At 53.1% G+C, this 21,962-nt stretch overlaps 2 protein-coding genes across 7 annotated transcripts in view; both read left to right on the top strand.

The window, feature by feature from the left end:
• Positions 1-12,467, top strand: part of PHF20L1 (PHD finger protein 20 like 1) — a 50,782-nt gene extending 38,315 nt beyond the window's left edge. For all 6 annotated transcript variants that reach the window (XM_045581293.1, XM_045581292.1, XM_045581290.1 and 3 more), the window contains 9 exons: positions 1,751-1,807; positions 2,962-3,069; positions 3,592-3,753; positions 4,404-4,585; positions 5,413-5,512; positions 6,686-6,881; positions 7,822-8,185; positions 9,413-9,575; positions 10,773-12,467. In XM_045581293.1, coding sequence (XP_045437249.1) covers positions 1,751-1,807; positions 2,962-3,069; positions 3,592-3,753; positions 4,404-4,585; positions 5,413-5,512; positions 6,686-6,881; positions 7,822-8,185; positions 9,413-9,575; positions 10,773-10,915 — 1,475 coding nt within the window. In that variant the 3' untranslated portion in view covers positions 10,916-12,467. The remainder of the gene's footprint in view (positions 1-1,750; positions 1,808-2,961; positions 3,070-3,591; positions 3,754-4,403; positions 4,586-5,412; positions 5,513-6,685; positions 6,882-7,821; positions 8,186-9,412; positions 9,576-10,772) is intronic.
• A 4,162-nt stretch (positions 12,468-16,629) lies between these two features.
• TG (thyroglobulin) overlaps positions 16,630-21,962 on the top strand; it is a 131,951-nt gene continuing 126,618 nt past the window's right edge. Inside the window, exons 1-5 of the mRNA XM_036437531.2 lie at positions 16,630-16,696; positions 18,068-18,176; positions 18,454-18,551; positions 18,938-19,141; positions 20,037-20,196. Of these exons, the coding sequence (XP_036293424.1) occupies positions 16,630-16,696; positions 18,068-18,176; positions 18,454-18,551; positions 18,938-19,141; positions 20,037-20,196 (638 nt within the window). The remainder of the gene's footprint in view (positions 16,697-18,067; positions 18,177-18,453; positions 18,552-18,937; positions 19,142-20,036; positions 20,197-21,962) is intronic.

Below are 21,962 nucleotides of genomic sequence, written 5' to 3'. Positions count from 1 at the left end.
GTTTGAGACCCAGATTCGGTTTCCACCCATGCCTGCCAGCTGGCTTGGGGGAGAGCTCAGCAAAGGAGAAAGATGGTGGAGGAAGCAGCCCTTCCAGCCAGCCCTGAAGCAGATGGTCCAGTTCTTCCCCGCTGTCTCTGGCACTTTCCAGCGGCTGCCCAGGGCTGGAGCCATGCTGAGTGCAGCCGTCAGCCAGGGAGTCCTTGTGGGCCCTTTCGAGCAACGCCCGGGGCTCCAGAGCCCTCCCTCATCTGGACTGAACCCCCCGCTGATTCTCACAGCCAGGGGCTGTGGGCTCTTCTTCCCAGCACTGGGCCCTGGGCTGGGGAGCTTGGTGTGGGTCTGGGAACCCTGCAGCCCAGCTCTCCTGAGTTTTAATACCATATGTGGCTGTGGGACCAGCACCTCTTCCTGGCCCTGACCCCCCACCCCCACCACTGTCAGTGTGGCTTCTTTATAGCCTTAGTTTTTGGACTTTTGTTCTACTAAAAGGTGATCCTCAAACGTGGCTGTTCCATAATGTGGCTATAATTTCGATGTGGTCGAGGGATGCACTATTGGTTTAAATGTACTTTGAACAATTAGATAGCAAAACTGAAATGTCATTAAGGTTGGATATTTTTATGTGTCAATAAGCCATTGTATTTACATTTAGATAAAGACCAAAAACACTTTGTCAAGTAATTCCACCTTGTCTTTTATCATTATGTAGCACCACATTTATGATGGCATTCAAAGACAAGTTTGTAGGCAACAGAGTTTAAATATTAGTTGAAAAATTTTATACAGGTTGTTGAAAACCGGTATTCTTTAATATAAGCTTACTATTTCCCTGGACGAGCTGACTACACTTATGTCAGAACTGCCACGGAAGCCGAGATGCCACATGGGCCTGCCACTGGCGCTTTTCAGCATCTGAATTGCCCACGGCGGGGCCGCAGTGGGTCTCCACTGATTGCCTCGTGCAGTTAGCTTATCGTATTTCTTCACATTTAGACCCATGGATATTCTAGAAATGATCTAGGCTCCAGTGATTCCCCCCCAAGAGAGGAGATGGTGGTCTAAAGAGTTTACACACTTTGGCACATAGTCCTGGCAATAGCACAGAGTAGACACTGTCTTTCCTCTTTGGCAGGCAAGGCACTGAAGTTCAGAGACTGGCAGAAATACTCTAAGCAAGTGGTCGGCAAACTCATTAGTCAACAGGGCCAAATATCAACAGTACAACAACTGAAATTTCTTTTGAGAGCCAAATATTTTAAACTTAAACTTCTTCTAACGCCACTTCTTCAAAATAGACTCGTCCAGGCTGTGGTATTTTGTGCAAGAGCCACACTCAAGGAGCCAAAGAGTTGCTTGTAGCTCTCAAGCCTTGATTTGCCGATCACTGTTCTAGGTCATAAGCTAACAGTAGAACCAGGAGTTTAGTCTGTTAGTCTGAGGAGCAAAAATCACCCTTAATTTATCAGTTCTTCAAAGTAAGAAGTCTTTTGTTTATGTTACTACCATGTTTCCCCAAAAATAAGACATCCTCCGAAAATAAGACCTAGCGCAACTTTGGGAGAAAAAATTAATATAAGATACTGTCTTATTTTTGGGGAAACCAGGGTAGTTCAGGCAATGAAATCATGGAGACCTTCGGGGGAAAGAGTCTTATGGAGAGTTTTTGGTGATCAGTTGTAATTTAAAACACTTCAATACTTTTAACCCTCTCTGACTAAACTTACGTATTTTCCCCCTAAACCTGCAGGAATATCGAAAACAGAAAAAAAAGTGAAATTGGAAGAAAAAAGCGCCACAGCATTTGGTATGAACAGAAAGTAAAATCTTTACGCAAAAGACTAAATGGCTTGGCAGTGGGAGGACTTGGTCTGTCCGTGACTCTTCCCTGGTAGTGCTCCTTGCGCGGGGAGCTGTGTCTGAGCTTTACTGGTGGTGTCCTCTCCAGGCGCAGGATTTCTGTCATGCGGATCTCACAGCACTGTGTGTGTGTTTGACAATGGACTTCAAGGCTTTCTCAGAACTGCGTGTTTAACCATCTCTAAATCTGTGGCTATTTAAAAATAAGCTGCCATTGAATATTGTTGATACTTTGAAAATAAATAGACATTTTTCCCAGGCTGTCTTCTTTAAGCTATCCTCTGAAAAAGTTACTAAGTTTTGTGCTGTCTTTTCTAGCAGCTATGCTATAGTGTCTAAAAGTTTTGGAATAATGGTGACAGTCTTAAGTATTCTCCAGGTCAGCTACTGGAGTGCCGTCCCTGGTTGTTGATTAAACCTGGGTGATAAATCGCAGGCTAACCCTTTCTAAGTTGGAAAAAGAGTTGAATATCTGGGATGGATTAATTTTAAATAAAATATTCTAGGATACTGCTTTAACTGCCATTTATTTTCTTTAAAGTACACATGATTGGGTACAAGGAAATTTTAGGAAAAGTAAGTTTAATGAAATACATTTTTTCTTTGTGTTTTTAATTTCCACTCTTGTACACACTGGGGAAGTATTGAAAGACTGAAGGAATTACTTATGGGTTGGTTTAATCTGTCTCATTTTTCCAAAGTAAAGAGATCATCAAGTTTTCTTTGATCTTCTAGTATAATTTTATTAAGTCATATGTGGAAATGCTGAGTCTCCTCAGATGGTCTGAACTTGCGGAGCTCATTTCTTGCCACGTCAGGAAGCTGAGTTATATTCCTCATTTAAAGATGTTAACTACTGTCTGTGTTAACTTCAAGGTGTCAGGAGTTGGGATTCTCAGCACTGCTTATGAAGACCCCTCTTATAGTCCAATAGGCTCATCAGGAGCTCCAGACTCAGGACAGGAACAGTTTAATTGAACCCATCACTCTGGGCAGGTGACTGGAATAGCTGATTCAAACGTAAATGCTGCTTTTAGGTTAACCACAAAGGAACCACTCAGGACCGGGCTGATTCCTGAATCGCTCACTCTTTTCATTTAGGTAAGAGAAAAGAAAAGGATAAAGAACGGAAAGAGAAGAGAGACAAAGATCACTACAAACCAAAACAAAAGAAGAAGAAGAAAAAGAAAAAGAAATCTAAGCAGCATGGTAAGTGTATTAAAATGGTGATTGCCTTTTTTTTTTTTTTTCCCCAACTTTCCTCTCTTCTTTTACCAAAGTGGAGGTAGGACAAGACCCCTTTGTGGATGAGAACTGGGAAGTTCCTGCAGCTTTCCTCAGTCTTGATAATTTTGAAAACAGGAGCTAGGTTTATAAATTAAGCGGTTTGTAAATTAATCTTTGCAAAAATTAGAGACTTCCATTCCCACCTTATGGTGGACAAGATGCCCTGACAGGCACCCTTGAGTGGACTGAAAGTATTATGCTCGCTCTAGACTTCCATAGTGTCTTGAATCAGCTTTCAGGAAAACGTGAGAAAACCAGTGATAGGCTATCGGATAGCCTGCCAAACTCAGTTGATGAGACACAGAATCACCTAGCTAGGCGTGGATGGGAAGAGGAAGTGGTGGCGTGATCCTTATGTGTCTACAACATGACCTCATTACCTTTATAGCGACTCCTCTTGACTGCCGAGCACTGCACTCTTTCTCTGTGTGTCTTGCCTTGCAGACTATTCAGACTATGAAGACAGCTCCCTGGAGTTTCTGGAAAGGTGCTGCTCCCCGCTGACCCGGTCCTCGGGGCCCTCCCTGGCGCTGCGCAGCATGTTCACGGAGAAGAACACGTACCAGTACCCGCGGGCCATTCTGTCGGTGGACCTCAGCGGAGAAAGTATGTGAGCGAATGCTTAACGCAGGTCTCAGTTCTGAAATGTAGTCTGAGGGTAGAATGTGCTTTATGGAGGGCCTTTCTGAGCACAGTTTGAAAAGTTACTAACTAAATGGAAATGTCAGCATCGGAAGTTCCAGCTACTTTTCAATGCGTCTGAAGTGAAATGGGCTTTATATTAATACTTAGGAGGTCAGACGGTAGGAAGGAAATATCGGTTTCTATCATATTCTGCTTTTCTGCAGGTGTTTTTACATCTGTTTTCATATTCTTCACTACCGGCTTATAGCAACAATTCTGATCGCCATTGCATAGGTAAACAGGCAGAGGCTGTTTATAAATCAAGCAGCTTTTTGGGTTAGTTAGTGTTAGAACTAAAAGGTTGATCTTAACTCCAAAGATAGTTTTTTTTCTCCAAATGTTTATCTTAGTCTTAAAAATGGACTTTGAACTCTTTCATAAAAGAATTTTAGAGGAAGTAAGAGAGAGAGGGAGAGAGAGAGAAAGAGAGAGAGAGAGAGAGAGAGAGAGAGAGAAAAACACATCAGTGTGAGAGAAAAGCCCCTGCTTGGCCTTGCTCGCTCAGTATGTGCTCGCGTGTTCCCTCCCCACGGAAGCAGGACTGTGCTGAGGGCCCCTTTCTGTGTGTCTAGACTTGACCGACGTGGAGTTCCTAGATGACTCTTCCACGGAGAGCTTGCTCCTGAGTGGGGACGAGTACAATCAGGACTTCGACTCCACCAACTTCGAGGAATCTCAGGACGAAGACGATGCTCTCAATGAGATCGTGCGCTGCATTTGTGAAATGGACGAGGAGAACGGCTTCATGATCCAGGTGAGCCGCCTCCCCGCGGGAAGAGGGACAGACTTCAGGGCTCAGCCAGTGCGAGGCACGTCTGTGTTCTCCTCCTCACTGTGCAGCCGGGGGCAGAGGTGTCTGACGCAGTGTGATGTGCATGGGGCAGACTCTCCTTGTGCCAGGGTGGTTAGTGCGTGGCCCTCACGTGGCAGTTCCTTTCAGGAGCCATTCGGATGAGTGAGCGTCCCCTCTGATGGGGGACCCAGCCCCCTCCTGCTGGTCTGCATCCCTGTTACATGTGTGTCTCCCTCCACCGGCAGCTGCGGACACAGTCGCACTGGTCCCCAAGGTCAGAGGGCAGATAGCTCTCCCTGTGGACAGAGCAGCTCTGAGAGAAAAGGGAGGCAGAGCAGCGTTTGTGATGCCTCTTGGGAGGTTTGGAGATGCCAGTTGCAGAAATAAAAATAGTAACCTCCTTTTTTCTCCCCCTTTTCGTAGTTTTCTCAAATAAGAAAACTACTGCTTTATAGGCGGTACTTTAAGAGATTATTGTTACAGGCACTGCTATAAGCTTGCCTTTAAAATTTTTTTCTTCACTTTAATAAGCTATTCTTAAGAATTTAAAAAACGTAATTACCTAAAACCAGTGGGAAATAGATGAGAGAAATGGTTTATGACTTTTTGATGAACCAAGTAATTTATCAGAGCATGTTCTAATGGGTGTAGCCGGAGGGAGTTCCCCACAGAGTTGACTGTTTCCGAAATGAGATTGGCCCTCAGTGCTCAGGGCTGTGCTGTGCGGAGGAGGGCTGCGGGAGGGCCCTGTGGGGGCGGGCCCGCATGATGGCTCCTCTGTCCCGCAGTGTGACGAGTGCCTGTGCTGGCAGCACAGCGTGTGCCTGGGGCTGCTGGAGGAGAGCATCCCAGAGCAGTACACCTGCTATGTCTGCCGCGACCCTCCGGGTAAGACACCCACCCCCGGGCCCCACTCCCCGCCCCGCCGGTCTGGTGAGGAACCCACGGACGGCAGCTATGCAGAGCGCCGCTCCTTCCTTGCTGCTCAGACTCCGCTTCCGTCTAAGATTCTCAAGCAGTTTTCTTATTAATGACGTAGGCAGACATTCCCATAAGTCCACCCACATGGCACCGCCTGGCTGGAAGGGCAGCTCAGCGTTTTCCTGGGGCAGATCCACCCTTTGCATGCCCCTGCGCACTCTTCTGAGGCCTGTGCCTGGCTCTTCCCGGAGGCTGTCCCAGACGTGCTCTCCTGCCTGGCTTTGTCAGGCGCCGTAGAGCTGTGCACCCAGTGAATTTCAGGGCACCTGGGACCTCAGTGATCACATGTGGTTCCTTTATTTCATTATGAGGCAGCTCAGGCACGAAGGTGGCATCTCTTGGGCACAAGCACAGACTTGACGTGGCAGCCGCTCAGGGCGCTGCCCCAGAGGCCATCCTCCCTCGGGCTCTCAGAGGAGCACCTGTGCACCGTCCATCCTCTCTGCTTCCCAGGCAAATGGAGGCTAACGAGGTGCTTTCGTGTCTGTCAGAAAGTGCAGCCAGCTAAGCAGGCGGACATGCAGGCAGACATTTGCCCACTCCGTCAGCGGCATTGACTGCATGCCTCCTGTCTGAGGCACCGGGCAGAGGCCAGCTGACTCATTCTGATGACACCTCCTCTTTCTGACAGTGCAGTGGGGGACACAGACACACAATGGATAGTGGGATATAGGACCTGTTGACATCAAAAGTACAGGATTACGTAGGGTTCTGCCAGGTCTCAGCCACGGGGAGGGGTCCCTAGTTTCTTGTCTATAACTCGCCTTTATCCAGGTCACAACAGTTGAGTGACAAGCAGGTGTCACGTCTCATTTCTGTCCAGCCCTCAGCCTGTTCAGAGGGCAGATGGCAGGTGCATGCAAAGTGGAAAGCAGTGCCCGCAAGGTTCCCTCCCCTGGGTCCTCTGTGGCCAACACTCCTCGTGGGGCCTGTCCCCTGGGGGCAGGGAGTCCTGTGCCCGCCCTCAGAGCCCTGTGCCCGCTTCAGTGTGTCTTCACTGCTCGTGAGGACACTCGGGTGGCAGCTGAACAGACACCTGAGGCGTGGGCCTTTGGTCAATAATGCCCGCTCCTCCCACAGGGCAGAGGTGGAGCGCAAAGTACCGCCACGACAAGGACTGGCTGAACCACGGGAGGATGTGCGGGCTGTCGTTTGTGAAGGAGAATTATTCTCACCTCAATGCCAAAAAGATCGTCTCCACACACCACCTGCTTGCTGACGTCTATGGTGTCACGGAGGTCCTGCACGGCCTGCAGCTGAAGATCGGCATCCTCAAGTGAGCGGGCGGGCGGCCGGGCGGGGCCTGCTCAGTGGGGAGTCTGACGCAGACTGAGCCGCATGGCCTTCTGGCGATTCAGACCAGCGGAAGGCAGAATCATTACTGAATACATTGTAGCTTAAAAAGAGGAAAGATTCATAACGTCTTGCATGTGGTTACGTGGACAGTACCTATCAAAGTAAAGGTGTGCATATAGTACTCGGCAGTTCCATAGCTAGAACTTCCTCTGGCTGACACATTCCCCCCCGTGTGCAAAGATACACACGCCTGTTGGTGGGCAGTTGGCTGGGTGATTAGACTGTGTACAGTAAGGAAACCTGGCAGGATGGCCAGGCGTGTGACATCCGGGGAAGGCAGATGGTGAGAGCCCTGTGTGTGGGAAGGAAAGGTGCACGCTGGCCCGTTGGAGAGAATTGTGTGTGCGCAGGAAAAGCCCAGGACCGCACCTTGAGGACATGAGTGTGTGTGGCAGGGGTTCACTCTGTCCACAGTGTAGTCAGATTTCGTCCTGGGCAAATATCACTTTTTGATTGAATAAAGATTATAAAATGATGCTCACGTAAAAGTTTTTCATATCATACCATGCAAAAATAGTATAGTGAGAATTCAGTAGAAAAAGAAGTCCATATATCAATAGAATTAAATTCATGGTTGCTTTTCTCCCTGAATATTGCTTCTGTCTAATTGTGAAAATTCAAATTGTGGGTGACATGCGGGGGCAGATGAACCACAGAATATCTTTGCTTTTGTCTTGAGTCCCGACCTCCGAACCGGGTTCCTGGGGTGAGAGTTGGGGTCGGTGGGCCTGCAGCAGGCACTCCGCACACAGAGGCAGCAGCACCAGGCCCGCTGCATCATTCTGATTGTGAAGCTTACTATGCTTGTACTTGTTGCTAGATCTTTTTTTTAATTGCTGTTTCTCCAACTCTGTTTTAAGGAATAAACACCATCCTGACCTTCACCTCTGGGCCTGTTCTGGGAAGCGGAAAGACCAAGATCCAGTCATGGCGGGGGCAGAGAAAAAGGTACCAGTGCCAGACACGGTGCCTCCCGAGGAGAAGCAGCACCACGTGCAGAACCACAAGGAGCCACCCCGGACGCCCCTGAAGGCGGAAGGGACCTACATCATCAGCGAGCACAGCTACCAGAAGCCGCCGGCCGGCCGGGACTGCACAGCTCCCGCAGACCCCGGCAGCTCCGAGGAGGAGGAGCTCAGCAGCTTTGAGGAGGAGCAGGAGCTGTACCTGCAGGAGAGATGCCGTGCGCAGTGCCTGGGCAGAGAAGCGGGGGCGCCTGCACAGGTAGGACTGTCCCCGTGTCTGGGAGGGACACGTGCTGGGTCAGCAGAGGGAGAGAGAGTCCCCGCCTGAGTCCCAGGGCTCTCTCCCGTTTCCCAGTGTGCCGTGCCTCCTGAGGGGAAAGACAGTCTCTGCTTTCTCGACAAGAAAACACGGGCCCTTTGCACATTGAATTGTCCGCTAAGTTCGAATTGTAGTATTTCAGTGAACTTTGGCCCTAACGAAAATTTTAATTTTATAAGCATACCTAGATTCCCACGTTTTATTCCAAATGGAAATGTCTGGGGGGAACAGGAACGTGCACATGGGTGTGTGTATATTTTAATAGAATTTTCCTTTTTATGTGTAAGATAAAAGGTGGCACTTTATCCTCTTTTAAAAAAAAGTTAGCATATTTGTATATACACATCAGCTCCATCATGCGGTAAGTGAATCCCTAGAGCTCTGTGTCCAGTGAATATCTATAAATCTCCTTCTGCTCACAGGGATTGGCAGGGATGTGCCTCCGTCTTCACAAAGGCGAATTTAAATTCACAATGCCACTGTCATGTCAGTTCTTTATTGTCTGGCTCCCTGTATCAAGTAAAAGCCATCAATAAATATTTGGCTAACTTGGGAAGATTGCATTTCATAAAACTTGTGAAATTATTGTCAAATTAATATTCCTTTTGTGAAATGGGTTATTTCTGAGTTCAGATTTGGTGTGTGTACACCAAGCAGTTTGCACTTAAGTTTTTAAGAGTTTTCTCTTTGCCTCATTGATTTCACTGCATCAGGCCAGTCCCCCCTGCAGTGAATTAGACTTTAACTGGTCTTTGCCAGCTTTCTTGATTTTTCCATCATTGGTGTTTGCCTGCCGTGTGTGTGTGTGTGTGTGTGTGTGTGTGTGTGTCATCAATTAAGACGAATTGAGGGAAGGGTCAGTCTGAATTAGCTGGACATTCTAATTATAGACGCATTAGTGAGTTCATTTGTTTATCGAGTTTCAGTCAATACCTTTGATCCTGTGTAGCACTATGCTGCTAGGCATTGTGGGGAGATGGAGCGGAAATGTCTGCTCTTATCGACCGTCAGCTGTCATTGATTATAGGCTAGATTGCCTTAAGAATAGTCTAGGAACTCGATTGGATTTTGCTGATCTCTGTGGGGGATGAGGTTTATAATGTATCTTTTCCTTTATGACGGTACATCACACCCAACTCTGTGTTTTTTCAATGTGTTTTGGTGAAGAATGCAGCTGAAAAGAACATGGTGTTTGTCTATAATGATGAAAAGGGCTCTGAAGACCCAGGAGACGCACACCTGCAGTGGCAGCTCAACCTCCTTACGCACATCGAGAACGTGCAGAATGAAGTCACCAGCAGGATGGATCTCATAGAAAAAGAAGTTGATGGTAATTTAAGGACAAACTAAAATGTAGTTACTACAGCGTGTGATTAGGAAGAAGTTGTTTCAGGCTTTTTTTGTTGTGAATCCTCATATGAGAATATTCTTCCATTGATTTTTTAGACAGAGTAGAAGGGAGAGGGAGAGAGAGAGAGAAACATTGATGTGAGAGAGAGCCCTGATCAAGGCCTGGGATCGAGCCTGCAACGAAGGTACATGCCCTTTGACTGGAATTGAACCCAGGACCCTTCAGTCCTCGGGCTGATGCCCTAAGCACTGAGTTGTTTAAGGCTTTTTAAATTGTGGGGTGGAGACTGCAGGTGCTAGCATGCCGGTGGGGCTCCCTCACTCCCTTTACATGTGCTGACACAGCTAGCATGGTGGTCTCCAAGCTTGGGACAATGTGACTGCATACATCTTAGGGCTTGTGTTTTAAGGGGGATAATTAGGAAACACTGCCCTGTGCCTGCTCACAGTAACTATTAGTTTAGGCTTAAACTGTCTCTACTTCATTTTAAGGGAAACTCAGCTGCTCTAACCAGAAGTTTGTTTTTAACAAAGGAAAGTAGGTGGCAATCTGTGTCCTTTTCAATTCTAATTACTTTTTAAGAAACATAAACATACGAAGAGTCTAGGCAGAATGCAATTAATTTGCATTCTACAATTTTTATTAACAATAATAGGGGATAGTGTCACATTTCTTTTCTCTCTCTATTACATGAGAGAGTAAAAGGAGACATTCACAGTGGAGTTCATTTGCCCTGGCCACTTTTGCTCAGTGGATAGAGCATCTGCCTAGGGACCGAAGGGTCCCAGGTGTGATTCCTGTCAAAGGCATGCCTGAGTTGCAGGCTCCTCCCCAATAGAGGGTGTGTAGGAAGCAGCCAATCAATGATTCTCTCTCATCATTGATGTTTCTACCTCTCTTTCCCTTTCTGAAATCAATAAAAATATATTTTCATAAAAAACAAACTTAATTTAAACACATCTGAAGAGAAAAATTACCTAAAATCACAGCAGGTTAAACTTACCAAGAGGGACTCGAACCCTTGTGGGATAAGATACAAAGATTGCTAAATGCCGTGCATATTGGCCTTCTACAAAAAGGGAAGCGAACTGCCTCCATCATGTTTGTAGCCTTCTCATTATACCAGTTTGGGCTGGTCTTCTAGTTCCATTCAGACATGTTGGTTCTCTCTTCTAGTTCTGGAGAGCTGGCTGGACTTCACAGGGGAGCTGGAGCCACCCGACCCGCTTACCAGACTGCCCCAGCTTAAGCGCCACCTCAAGCAGCTGCTGATGGACATGGGCAAGGTGCAGCAGATCGCCACGCTGTGCTCCGTATGACGCTGCGCTCTCGGCGGGTGCCCTCCGGTGCAGTGGCCTTCCCTGCCCACGAGGCTGCTGGGTGGGCAGTAACAGCGCAGGGCTGTTTGGTCACTTCCTGATTTGTGACATCATAGCCCAGCACCTGGAAAAGGAAAATGAAGAACAACTTTATCAAGGATGCTCATGTGAAAATCAATCTAGGAGCAAGCTACAGTGAAATTGCCAAGGTCAGTGGAAGTGGAATGGACTCTTCGAAGGGAATTGAATGGGCAGGGTTCCTGAGTAGTGGAGTACATAAAACTCAAGCCACCATAGAAAGAAACGTGGTATATCCATATAGTTTGTAGCAGGAAGATCCTTGTTTGTAAATCAGCATTTGGCCAAAAAACCCCCAAACATATCTATAGAGGAAACCCAAGTTTGAGAGTTATGTAATTGCCATGAGAGCCGTCTTCTCTGCAGCTGACCACCTGCATGGAGACGGACTGTTTCCACTGCTGAGGATCATGAGCTGTTTCTCAGGTGAGGAATGTCCTGATCGGAAAACTGACGGCAGCAGCCTCACTTCCGGGGAGAACAGAGGTGGAATTCGCCTCACTCCGATCGGATTCCAGAAGCAAACACCAGACAGTTGGAGTCCATTGCGGACACTGAGCTCATTGAAAACAAGGGGCTGCAGGAAGGTCAGTGTGCCAAATGCGGATGATGCGGCCGGAAGGAGGATTTTAGGTGTCACGTGAGTTGCCCCCCACGTCTTACAGATGACACAGCCCTTCAGAAGCGTGCATGTCACTGCACTGTATGCGACACACAAGCGATGACAGCATGCAGGCTTCACGCACTGACTGGTCCCGCCTGTGCTCAGTGTTTCCTCCGGAAAAGCCACGGGAAACGCCCTCAGCGGGACGGGGCAGGGAGCGGCCGGCCGGCCTGGCGGGGCCTCCTGACCGCCGGTAGTGGAATACTGGAAAAGCTGCGTTTCTGAAGATGAATTTTATTTTTAAAAATACATGCGCACTCAGAACTTTTCACTCTGATCACAGATGGACCCGTTTCTGAAACCAAAGGCAACTAAGTTGCTGCGTCAGCTCTTGCTGGGCTCCGAGCCCGTCCCGCCCGCAGCGCCTGTGCGCCTGCATGTGCTCGCGCAGGGATGCGGCCGTGTTTGAAGCAAACACTCGGCGTACATGTGTACATAGCCCACACATATTTATATCTACATATCTAGTTTTATTACCATAGACTCTACGAATGGGTGGTTAACATGAAATGTTACCTTTTAACGAGACTGTTTTTAAATTTAAAAATGTATGTACAGGTTTTGGAGCTCTTTAAAAAAGGGGGGGAGGCTGTTCAGAGGAGGCCGTTCGATGACATGACACTTGAATATTTTACGCCTCGTTCTGTGGATCAGTTCTAGCGGTCGTTCTGACTGAGAGGCAGGAAACTTGAATTTATCTTTGATAAGAATTCATGCCACTGTACATTCAGATGTTATTTAAATTTGCAAACACACTGTTCTATATGTAAGGTACTGTATGTAAACACTTTATTAAAATGATTCCACATACCTGGCGGCTCCCGCTCGCCTCTTTGCGGCCTTATATGATGATGTGAAGATGATGAGAAGAACGTACTGCACAGTGGTTAGCACTGTCTTGCCCTTGAGGTTCTGAGCCTGACACAGGTGCCACGTCCAGCAGACAGAGCCCATCCTGGGTGTCCCTGCCACAGGAGCTTCGTCAGACTCCACTGAGGCGTGGCAGCTTCAGTGGAAGTGACACTGGAGAAAGTGCTTAAACTTGTACATTAAAGTAAACACCATGTGCCTGTATGCCACGTGTGGAGCAAATCTGTTAATGTATTTAAAGATTGATACTGTGCCTTCCACCTGTGCTTAATCACAGCTCTCCTCTCCTTCCTGGTATGGCTATAGCTTGGACAGGGAATGTCTGTCTCCCTTTCCTCAGCAGTGGCAGAGCCTCCTTACCCTGGGAGTGCCTGGGGTGGCGCCAGGATTCCTGTCCCACCCAGAGAAGCCCCCCTGTGTCCAGGGACACCCCCCCTCAGTGCCGGGCTGTGGTAATGCGTCTTGTGTCTTCAAATGAGACCACTTAGTTTGTCAGCAGCCAGCAGACCGGGAGTTCCAGCCATAGGTAATTAAGTGGCTGAAATTTTGCGCTCTTCAGTGTGAGTTGGAAGTCTGAATTTTTAAAGCTAATATGTCAAAACACTTCTGTAGACATATCCAGTCAGTGCAGAGTATCCTTTTAGCAACTAGCGGGCTGAGTGTGCCTTGGTTAGGAGGGCGTGAGTTCATTGTGAGAAGTTCCAGGTGAACTGGTTTCCAGTCTTGTACACAGTGCAAGCACATCCATGTAACCGCTGGCCAGCTAACAGTTCATGGTGACCCAGAGAGGATGGGAGGAGCCTCGGGAGGGAGCGGCCATTCTCAGTGTGAGGCTGAGAACTAACTTGTGCCTCCTCACACTGCTGTGGGGTCCTGTGAGCCGCTCTTTCCAAACTTGGGGCAGCGCCTCTTCCTCCGAGGGCTGTTGGTGATTCTCATCCTCTCAGGCCAAGTCCCCTTTGCCACACTCACTCCCAGGGCTTCCTCTCGGTGTTCCTGTTCTGCATGTCCCACGTGGGGCCCGTTTCCCTTCGACCCGCGCGTCACCTGCCGACCTCTCTGCTGACACATCACCCCGGTACCTCTCCGATTCATCACTGAATGTGCCGGGCCCTCGTGGGTCCGTGTCTTCCTGCTTCCCGGTCCCACGGGCGGCCCACCGTTCTTCCTAAAAACGGTGTGCAGAAGTGTCACTGCTGGCACATTAACTTTCGGTCACTTCCAGCATGATGCTAAGTGAAACAGGCCAGTCTGAGAAAGACAAACACCCCACACTCTCACTTACTGGTGGAATCTAATGAACAAAATGAAATGACCCACAAAATGAGACCGGAAGCATGGAGGCCTGGGACAGACTGACTCCTCAGTGTGGGGTGGGGGTTGAGAAGAGATAAACCAGGCACAGCCATGGACACGGCAACAGGTGGTGAAGCCCGAGAATAGGGGCCGGTGGTGGTGTGGGTAAGGGCTGGGAGGAGGGGGGCAAGGGAAAGGGAAAATGAGAGAGATCTGTAACACTATCACCAATCAAAATACATTAATTAAAATAATCCAATTAATTCTGGAAGAAAACCCAACCAGAACAGCCACTTCCCGGCTAGAGGAGCAACGGACCACAGACCGAGGGCCTGCTCCATGCTGTGTTCTGTGCGTGTTACCCGCCATCTCCGACTCAGCTGATGTTCCACGTTGACATTCTCCTGCTCCTTGGCATGATGAGTGATTCCCGTCAAAGCCTGGACGTGGGTGTTGCACTAAGAAAGCCTACATCTCATTGGAACTCTCCGTTCAGTAGAACTGACAGCACTGAGGGGCGGGAGGCGGGGAGAGCAGGAATCCAGGTTCTTGCCCCGCCTCTGCTGACACCCTCATGGGACAGGCCTGGTTCCCGCTGGTGGGCGGGTGATAGGTTCCCATGAGACCTTCAGTGACTCTGCTGGGGGGTGGGGGGTGACCATCCTACCTGTCCCGGGCCCCTTTGGACACCACCCGCTGGGAGGGGAGAGGGACACCTTATTGTCACCACCGGGAGGGGTGGGGCCTCCCTGTCTTGCCAAGGGCCGAATCCAGCACCAGGAGCGGCCATGATGCCCATGATGCCCGCAGTCCAGACCAGGAGGGTGTGTGGCTGTGGGTTCCCAGGGCGGGACTTGGGGAGACACGGTGGGTCTCGGGGGTGACGGCCGATGGCTTGAGGGACAGTGACGCCTGATGTCTCAAAGCACTTCCTCCCCCGTGTCCCACTCACTCCCCAGTCCCCCAGCCTCCAGGAGGTGTCCCTCAGGCACAGCCGGGCTTGGAGGAGGACGGGTGGCAGAGGAGGTGCAGCAGTTGTGTTTGGGGCGGGCGGGAGGGGAGGCTGCCAGCACCGTGACGAGGCCGGAGCAGGAGCGGGCACGGGGACGAGGAGCTGAGTCACCATGAGAGCGGTTTCGGGGCGCAGAGGCCGTGCGTGCGTGGCTCTGGCTCACGCTCTGCTGCTCAGACGGAGAGAAGCACCTCTCCGGCACCCTCAGTGCCCAGTCTGCCCGGCAGCTCCGTGCCCCCCTGCCCCCTAGGGCACTCATGTTCACAGCCACCAGGCCGGTGCCCTCTCCAGGGGCTCTGAGTGGCGTCAGCTCCCAGTCCCCAGGCCCTTGACCTCACAGCACGCATCTCCCCAGGATGTGAATTCCGGGGTCCCCGAGGCACCGAACCCAGTGGAGCGAGCGGAGTGCCTGGCCGGGCCCGGGCCAGCGAGAATGACTGGGCACAGGCTGGGCCGCTCTGTGCCTGCGCCCTGTGGCCGACCCAGCAGGCTGATGCCCATCCTGACAGCACAGCGCTGGCTCCTCCGCAGGGGGCTCACCTGCCCAAAGGGGGTGCAGGGGGCCCGCTGGGGGAGCCCCTCCTCCTGCGCCTCCTTTGCACCCTCTGCAGTCACCTCAGTCCACGTCTCATTCTCCGTTATGCCAACCCCAGGTGGAGTGGGCACCCAACCCTGCCTGTGCTTCTGGCACCCAAGACTGAGAAGCAGCCTGGCCAGGGCGGGAGTGGGGAGGCCGGGGGAGGCTGTGCCGGTCAGCTGGCCAGGCCGGGCGGCGAGGGTATAGGGGGGCCCGTGCCCAATGGGAGGGGTGATGGCTCGTGTAGGGTTCAGAGGCTGTGAGATGGGGAGGCAGGAGGCTCAGGACTCAGGTTCGCTAGGGGACAGCAGCAGACTGTGGGGGGGCATGTGGGACAGTGGGGTGGGAGTGTCTGTGCGGCACCCAGGCAGTAAACGCAAATAACTGCTGAGCTTTCCTTTCCGCGGTTTGTATCGCACACACAAAAAATGATAGTAACCAACACTGAGTAGTGATACATACAAATACTGTGTGTTTTTTTTGAAACAAACAAATGTATTTTTATTGACTTCAGAGAGGCAGAGAGAGGGAGAGAGAGAGAGAAACATCAATGGTGAGAGAGAGTCACTGATCGGCTGCCTCCTGCAGTCCCACATGGGGGCTTCGGACTGCAACCCGGGCCTGTGCCTGACTGTGACCAGGAACTGAACCATGGCCGCCTGGTTCATAGGTAAACGCTCAGCCCCGGAGCCACGCCCGCCGGGCCATCCTGTTCCTGACTGTGCCTGCTTTGTTCTCGGCCATGCCCTCACTGCCCAGCCCCAGTCTGCTGGATGGGGCTCTCACACAAATCCTGGTAGAGGGAAACAGGGGAGAGGGGAGGGAGGGGAGAAGGGAAGGAGAGAGGGGAGGAGGAAGAAAGGAGGAGTGGAGGGATGGGAGCAAGGAAGGGGGATTGCTCTTCTCCCCGTGGGCCCGAGCCTGCTACCCACCAAGCCCCGAGCTTTGCCTTCTCTGGGTAAAGATGGATCTGGAAGCCACCCAACCCTGTTCGGCACCCCGTGTCCTCAGCCAGACTCTCACCCCCCGCTGGCCACACGAGGGTCCTCGGGGAGCAGCCTCGGGTGGAGGGGCCCTCGTGCTCGGCCCAGGAGACAGGGCGGCTGCTCCCCTGAGTGCCCGCGGGCGGGGCAGGGGGCACCGCAGCTCCATAAAGGCTCCCTGGCCAGGGCCCCGGGCAGGAGCGCCTCCAGCCCTTCACCCCGGAAGGGCCCAGCATGGCGCCGGCCCTGTGGCTCTTTGGCCTGCTGGCCTCTGCCCGCCTGGCGTCAGCCAACATCTTTGGTGAGTTCCCCGCTGGGGGCCATGGGGCAGCCGGAGGAGGGCGCCCTCGGGGCCGGAGCCCCTCAGCAGCCAGGCTGTGCCCCGGGCCTTGGCACATCCCTGGTCTCACTTAATCTCTGCAGTCTCCTCAGGTCGCTTTTTGCACTCTTTCCTTTCTAGATGAAGAGACGGAGGTTCTGAGAGGCGGTCTCAGCTGTCTGAGGTCACTTAGCTAGTGACTGGGAAACTCCATCTTCCCAATTTAATTATAACTCCCGATGCTAGCAAATATTTTTAAAAGTATGTTCATATGGTTTCAGAGAGGAAGGGGAGAGGGAGACAGAGGTAGAAACATCAGAGAGTCATTGGTTGGCTGCCTCCTGCACATCCTACACAATCAAGGTGACCAGACGTCCCGCTTTTGGTGGGACAGTCCCGATTTTTAACAATTTGTCCCTCGGCGTTTTAAAAAAGTCCTGATCGCCGAAGCCGGTTTGGCTCAGTGGCTAGAGCATTGGCCTGTGGACTGAAAGGTCCCGGGTTCGATTCAGGTCAAGGGCACGTACCTGGGTTGCGGGCACATCCCCGGTGGGGGGTGTGCAGGAGGCAGCTGATCGATGTTTCTCTCTCATTGATGTTTCTAGCTCTCTATCCCTCTCCCTTCCTCTCTGTAAAAAATCAATAAAATATATTTAAAAAAAATAAAATGTCCTGATTTTTGGAAATAATACGGACTTTTTTAAAAAAGCCACGGGACACGGGACAAATTGTTGAAATCGGGACTGTCCGGCCAAACGCGGGACGTCTGGTCACCTTATACAGGCAACCCGGGCCTGCGCCCCGACTGGGAATGGAACGGTGACCTCCGGTTCACAGGCGGAGCCGTGGCCGCCGCTTCCTGTGAGCCTGTGGGTGCGTCCAGGCTCCCCTCCTGCTGGAGAGGAAGCAGGTGGCACCCCCTCCGGATGCGCTTTCCCAGGAAAACCTTGCGTGTTCCACGTGTCCCCAGTGCAAAGGAGACACCGGAGACTCCTCCGTTGATCCGTGTTTCCACTCTGTGCCCGGGAGACACCTGTGCTGTCCGTGGGGAGGGCCTGGCCATTCGCCGCCCCGTGTGCCCTGAGCCCTCCTCCGGCCGCCGGTGACCCCGAGCGAGCCGGCCACGGCCCCCCCCCCCCCCGGTCTCAGCGCCTGCCACGTGGACAGAACGGGGATCCCACCCCGCCCCCACCCGCCCGGGCTGCGGTTGAGAATTCAGTGGGCGAACGTCACACGTGGAAAAGTGTGATCGGGTGGAAACGGGGGGCTGGAACCTCGTGGCCGGTGGTGATGCCGGAATCGGACCCTGTGCTGGCGGGGTCCGGCCGCCCCCTGACCGGCCCCTCCCCGCAGAGTACCAGGCGGACGCCCAGCCGCTCCGGCCCTGCGAGCTGCAGCGGGCCAGCGCCTCCCGGGAGCGCGCCGACCACGTCCCCCAGTGCAACGAGGACGGCAGCTTCCGGTGAGGCCCGGGCGTGGGGATCGGGGGTGAAGGGGCCTTAGGGGCCCCTCCTTCTCCCCGGGGCTGGGGCAGGGCTGAGGAGGGCAGGGGTCAGCCGGCCAGGAGAGGAGAGCTTGCCTTCCCGTCACCCCCGCCTCCCTACCCATTCTCTTCCCTACTCACCCCCCTCCCTACCCTCGCCCACACCTCCCCCTCCCCCTCATCACCCATCACAGCTGGGGAGATGGCGGCCGAGGACAGGGGGCCCTCATTGTCCCCGCCGGTGTCTCCGCCTCAGGACCATCCAGTGTCAGCATGACGGCCGCGCCTGCTGGTGTGTGGGCGCCGACGGCAGGGAGGTGGCCGGCAGCAGGCAGCCCGGGCGGCCCATGGCCTGTAAGTGTGAGAGGAGGGGACGGGGTGTCCCATGGGAATGGGGGACCTTGCAGGGCCTGGCATGTGGCCAGGCAGTGCCCCTCTGGGCTGCACAGCAAGCACGTGGGGGAATTCCGACGGAGACAAGCTCTGTTCACAGCCAGGCCTGTGCCCCATCCCCACCCACCTCTGCAGCACCGGGCGGGGCGGTGTGTGTGTGTGTGTGTGTGTGTCCGGGGGAACAAGGGGCAGGGTGAAGCAGGATGCTGGAAGGAGTCTGGGGATCCAGGTGGACACGCTGGTCCTGAGCCTGCCCGCCTCGCCCAGCGCCCACGGCCTGGCCTGGTGTAACCTGTAGAGAGGGCGGGAGAGTCCGGGCAGAGACCTGACGCTGCCCTCGCCCCCAGGCCTGTCCTTCTGCCAGCTGCACAGGCAGCAGGTCCTGCTGAGCGGCTACCTCAACGGCACGGCCGCCGCCTACCTCCCTCAGTGCCAGGACGCGGGCGAGTACGCGCCTGTGCAGTGTGACGTGCGGCGGGAGCAGTGCTGGTGCGTGGACGCCGAGGGCATGGAGGTGTACGGGACCCGCCAGCGGGGCAGGCCCACGCGATGTGAGTCCCCAGCTCCTCGGGGAGGGGGGAGGAGAGACGGGGGAGGAGGGGGGAGGAGGGAAGGAAGGAGGAGGGGGAGGAGGGAGCCTGTTCTCCCCATGGAACCAGGGGCAGAGGGCCCAGCCCTCAGTGCAGAGATAAAAGCATTTAGGGAAGATCTTACAACTTCTTTAAAAAAAAAAAATTCTAATGACCTTTGTTTATTATTATTAATTTTTAGAATCTTTATTGTTGAAAGTATTACATATTTCTCCCTCCACCCCTATTGACCCCTTCTAGCCTGCCTCCAACCCCACCCCTGCCCCCATGGACCTATTCTAGCCTGCTCCCCACCGCCATCCCAGGCCTTCACCCCCCCCCCCCCCTTCTCTGTGTCCCTGGGTTAGGCATATTTGCACATAAGGTTTTTGGTTGATCACTTCCCACTCACCCACCTCCACCTCCTTCCCTCTGAGGTTCGAGTCTGTTCTATGCTTATATTTTTTATTTTTTATAGATTTTTATAGAGAGAGGAAGGGAGAGGGCTAGAGAGATAGAAACATCAATGAGAGAGCAACATCATCGGCTGCCTCCTGCACACCCCCCCCCCCCCTGGGGATCGAGCCCACAACCTGGGCACGTGCCCTGAGCGGGAATGGAACCAGCCACCTCTTGGTTCCCAGGCTGATGCTCCACCGCGGAGCCCACCTGCCGGTTCTGAGGCTCCCACGTGGTGGTGGGTGAGCGGTGCTGGCTGGCGATGCTGAGGAGCATGGCGGGATCTCGGGGACCCGGGTCCCTGGCCGGGTCTCAACTGTCCCGGGGGGGGGGGGCATGGCTCCGGGCCTGTGGACTGCAGAAGCGCATGCACCTGACCCCACACGAGACGTGAGCGTTTCTCCTTGGGAACGTCCAGGCCCCGGGAGCTGTGAGATCAGGAACCGCCGCCTGCTCCACGGCGTGGGGGACAGGTCGCCGCCCCAGTGCTCCCCGGACGGCGGCTTCCTGCCCGTGCAGTGCAAGTTCGTCAACACCACGGACATGATGGTCTTCGACCTGGTCCACAGCTTCAACAGGTGAGGGAGCCGCCTCGGGCGCGCCCGGCGCTCGCCGGGGGCTGGGGCTGTGGGGTGTCCTGCGCTGGGCCTGGGGGGAGTCAGAGAGGCAGGCCGGGGCCACGCTGCTGAGGGACATCCGAAGGGCGGCCGCATTTTGAACAAAGCGCGCTGGCGGCTGTGAGTATTAAAATGCAGGAACCCTCAGGCCCAGCAGCCCATGGGAGTAAGAACACCGGACGGTGAGGACATGGGCACTAGGATGTCTCCTGCTTCGGTTTCCGTCGTAGCAGAAACCTGGGGGCAAAATGACTGAGCCACCTGAGGTCCCACAGTAGATATGTATGTGGCACCGAGCCGCTACCTACCAGCTTGGTCGGGTGAGGGCTCTGCAGCTACAAGACACAAGGCACAGGTAGCAGGATGGGGTTTCGTTTTTATTTATTGTATTTTTTTTTTATTATTGATTTCAGAGATGAAGGGAGAGAGAGAGAGAAACATCAACGATGAGAGAGGATCATCCATTGGCTGCCTCCCGCATGCCCGCAACCTGGTCATGCGTCCTGACCTGGAACCCAACTGTGACCTCCTGGTTCCTAGGTCCACGCTCAACCAGAGTCATGTGGACCGGGCCGGGTTCGTTTTTAGAAAACACACCAGCAAACGGGTCCTTTCATGTGCCCGTCTGCGTGTGTGGCTGTCCTGTGTCTGCAGAGCACCAGGGGGCGCAGGGAGGGGTGGCAATGGGCACCTGCTGGGTGGGGTGACGGGCACTTGAGGGCCAGCCAGGCTCCTGGGGAGAAGGAAGGAGCAGGAGCGGAAGGCGGTGCTATAAAAAGCGCGGGCATGGCCACGCCTGTGCTTCTCTATAAATTGTGTTTATGCGTGAGCTTACAATAAGTCTAAAGATTTAAATAGCAAACCGCAAAAGGGAGGCCCGTGGCGGATCCCCGCCCAGGAGTCAGATCACCTGCCTGGTCCTGTGAAGGCCCTGGGGGTGGGGTAGGAGGGGGGGACTGGGCCATTCTGAGTGCCGCTGACCCTCCTCATCCGCAGCTTTGCTCTCCGAGGTTTCAGTTACCGGAGGTCCGCCCTGGCCAGTTTGGCTCAGTGGGTAGAGCGTGGGCCCATGGACGGAAGGGTCCTGGGTTCGATTCTGGTCAAGGGCACATACCTCGGTGGCAGGCTCCATGGCGAGGCAACCAATCAAGGTGTCTCTTCTCCTTCCTTCCACTCTCTCTTAAAATCAATGGAAAAATATCCTTAGAGTAGGATTAACAAAAAACAAAAGAAAAGAAAAAAAGAAAACAAAACAGTAACTCAAGGCCCACCACAGTCCCAAAAATACGGAACGTGGAATTCTAGAAGTCAACAATTCACACGTTGCAAATTGCACACGTTGCAAATTGCACATTACACATTGCGCACGTTCTGAGTCACGTGGCTCCGCCCTGCGCCCAGCGTCACCGGCGTGGGCGCCCTGCCCGTGGGCACTTCAGAGCCACGCTGGTTCTGGGATCGATACCCCGTCGCGGAGTCCTGGTGGCTGGCGGCCAGTCGTCCTGATGTGTTTATTTATTCAGGGTCCCAAAGCCCCAGGGCAGGGATGCTGGCGGGTCGGGTCCGCCTGGAGAGGCTGGCCCTGGAAGGAGAAGGTGGGTGCAGGCCGGTTAGAGGCCCACGGGACCCTGATCGCGGCGAATCGGTGCTCTTGTCCTGCTTGGCTCCCCGCTGCTCTTTGTCCGCCTCCTCCTGTGCCCACGTCAGCACGTACGCTTCGTCAGGTG

This window comes from Pipistrellus kuhlii, unplaced genomic scaffold (genome assembly GCF_014108245.1).
Source record: "Pipistrellus kuhlii isolate mPipKuh1 unplaced genomic scaffold, mPipKuh1.p scaffold_m20_p_14, whole genome shotgun sequence".
NCBI lineage: Eukaryota > Metazoa > Chordata > Mammalia > Chiroptera > Vespertilionidae > Pipistrellus > Pipistrellus kuhlii.
The sequence above is the reverse complement of the archived record's forward strand: the minus strand, read 5'-3'. Positions and strand labels throughout refer to the sequence as shown.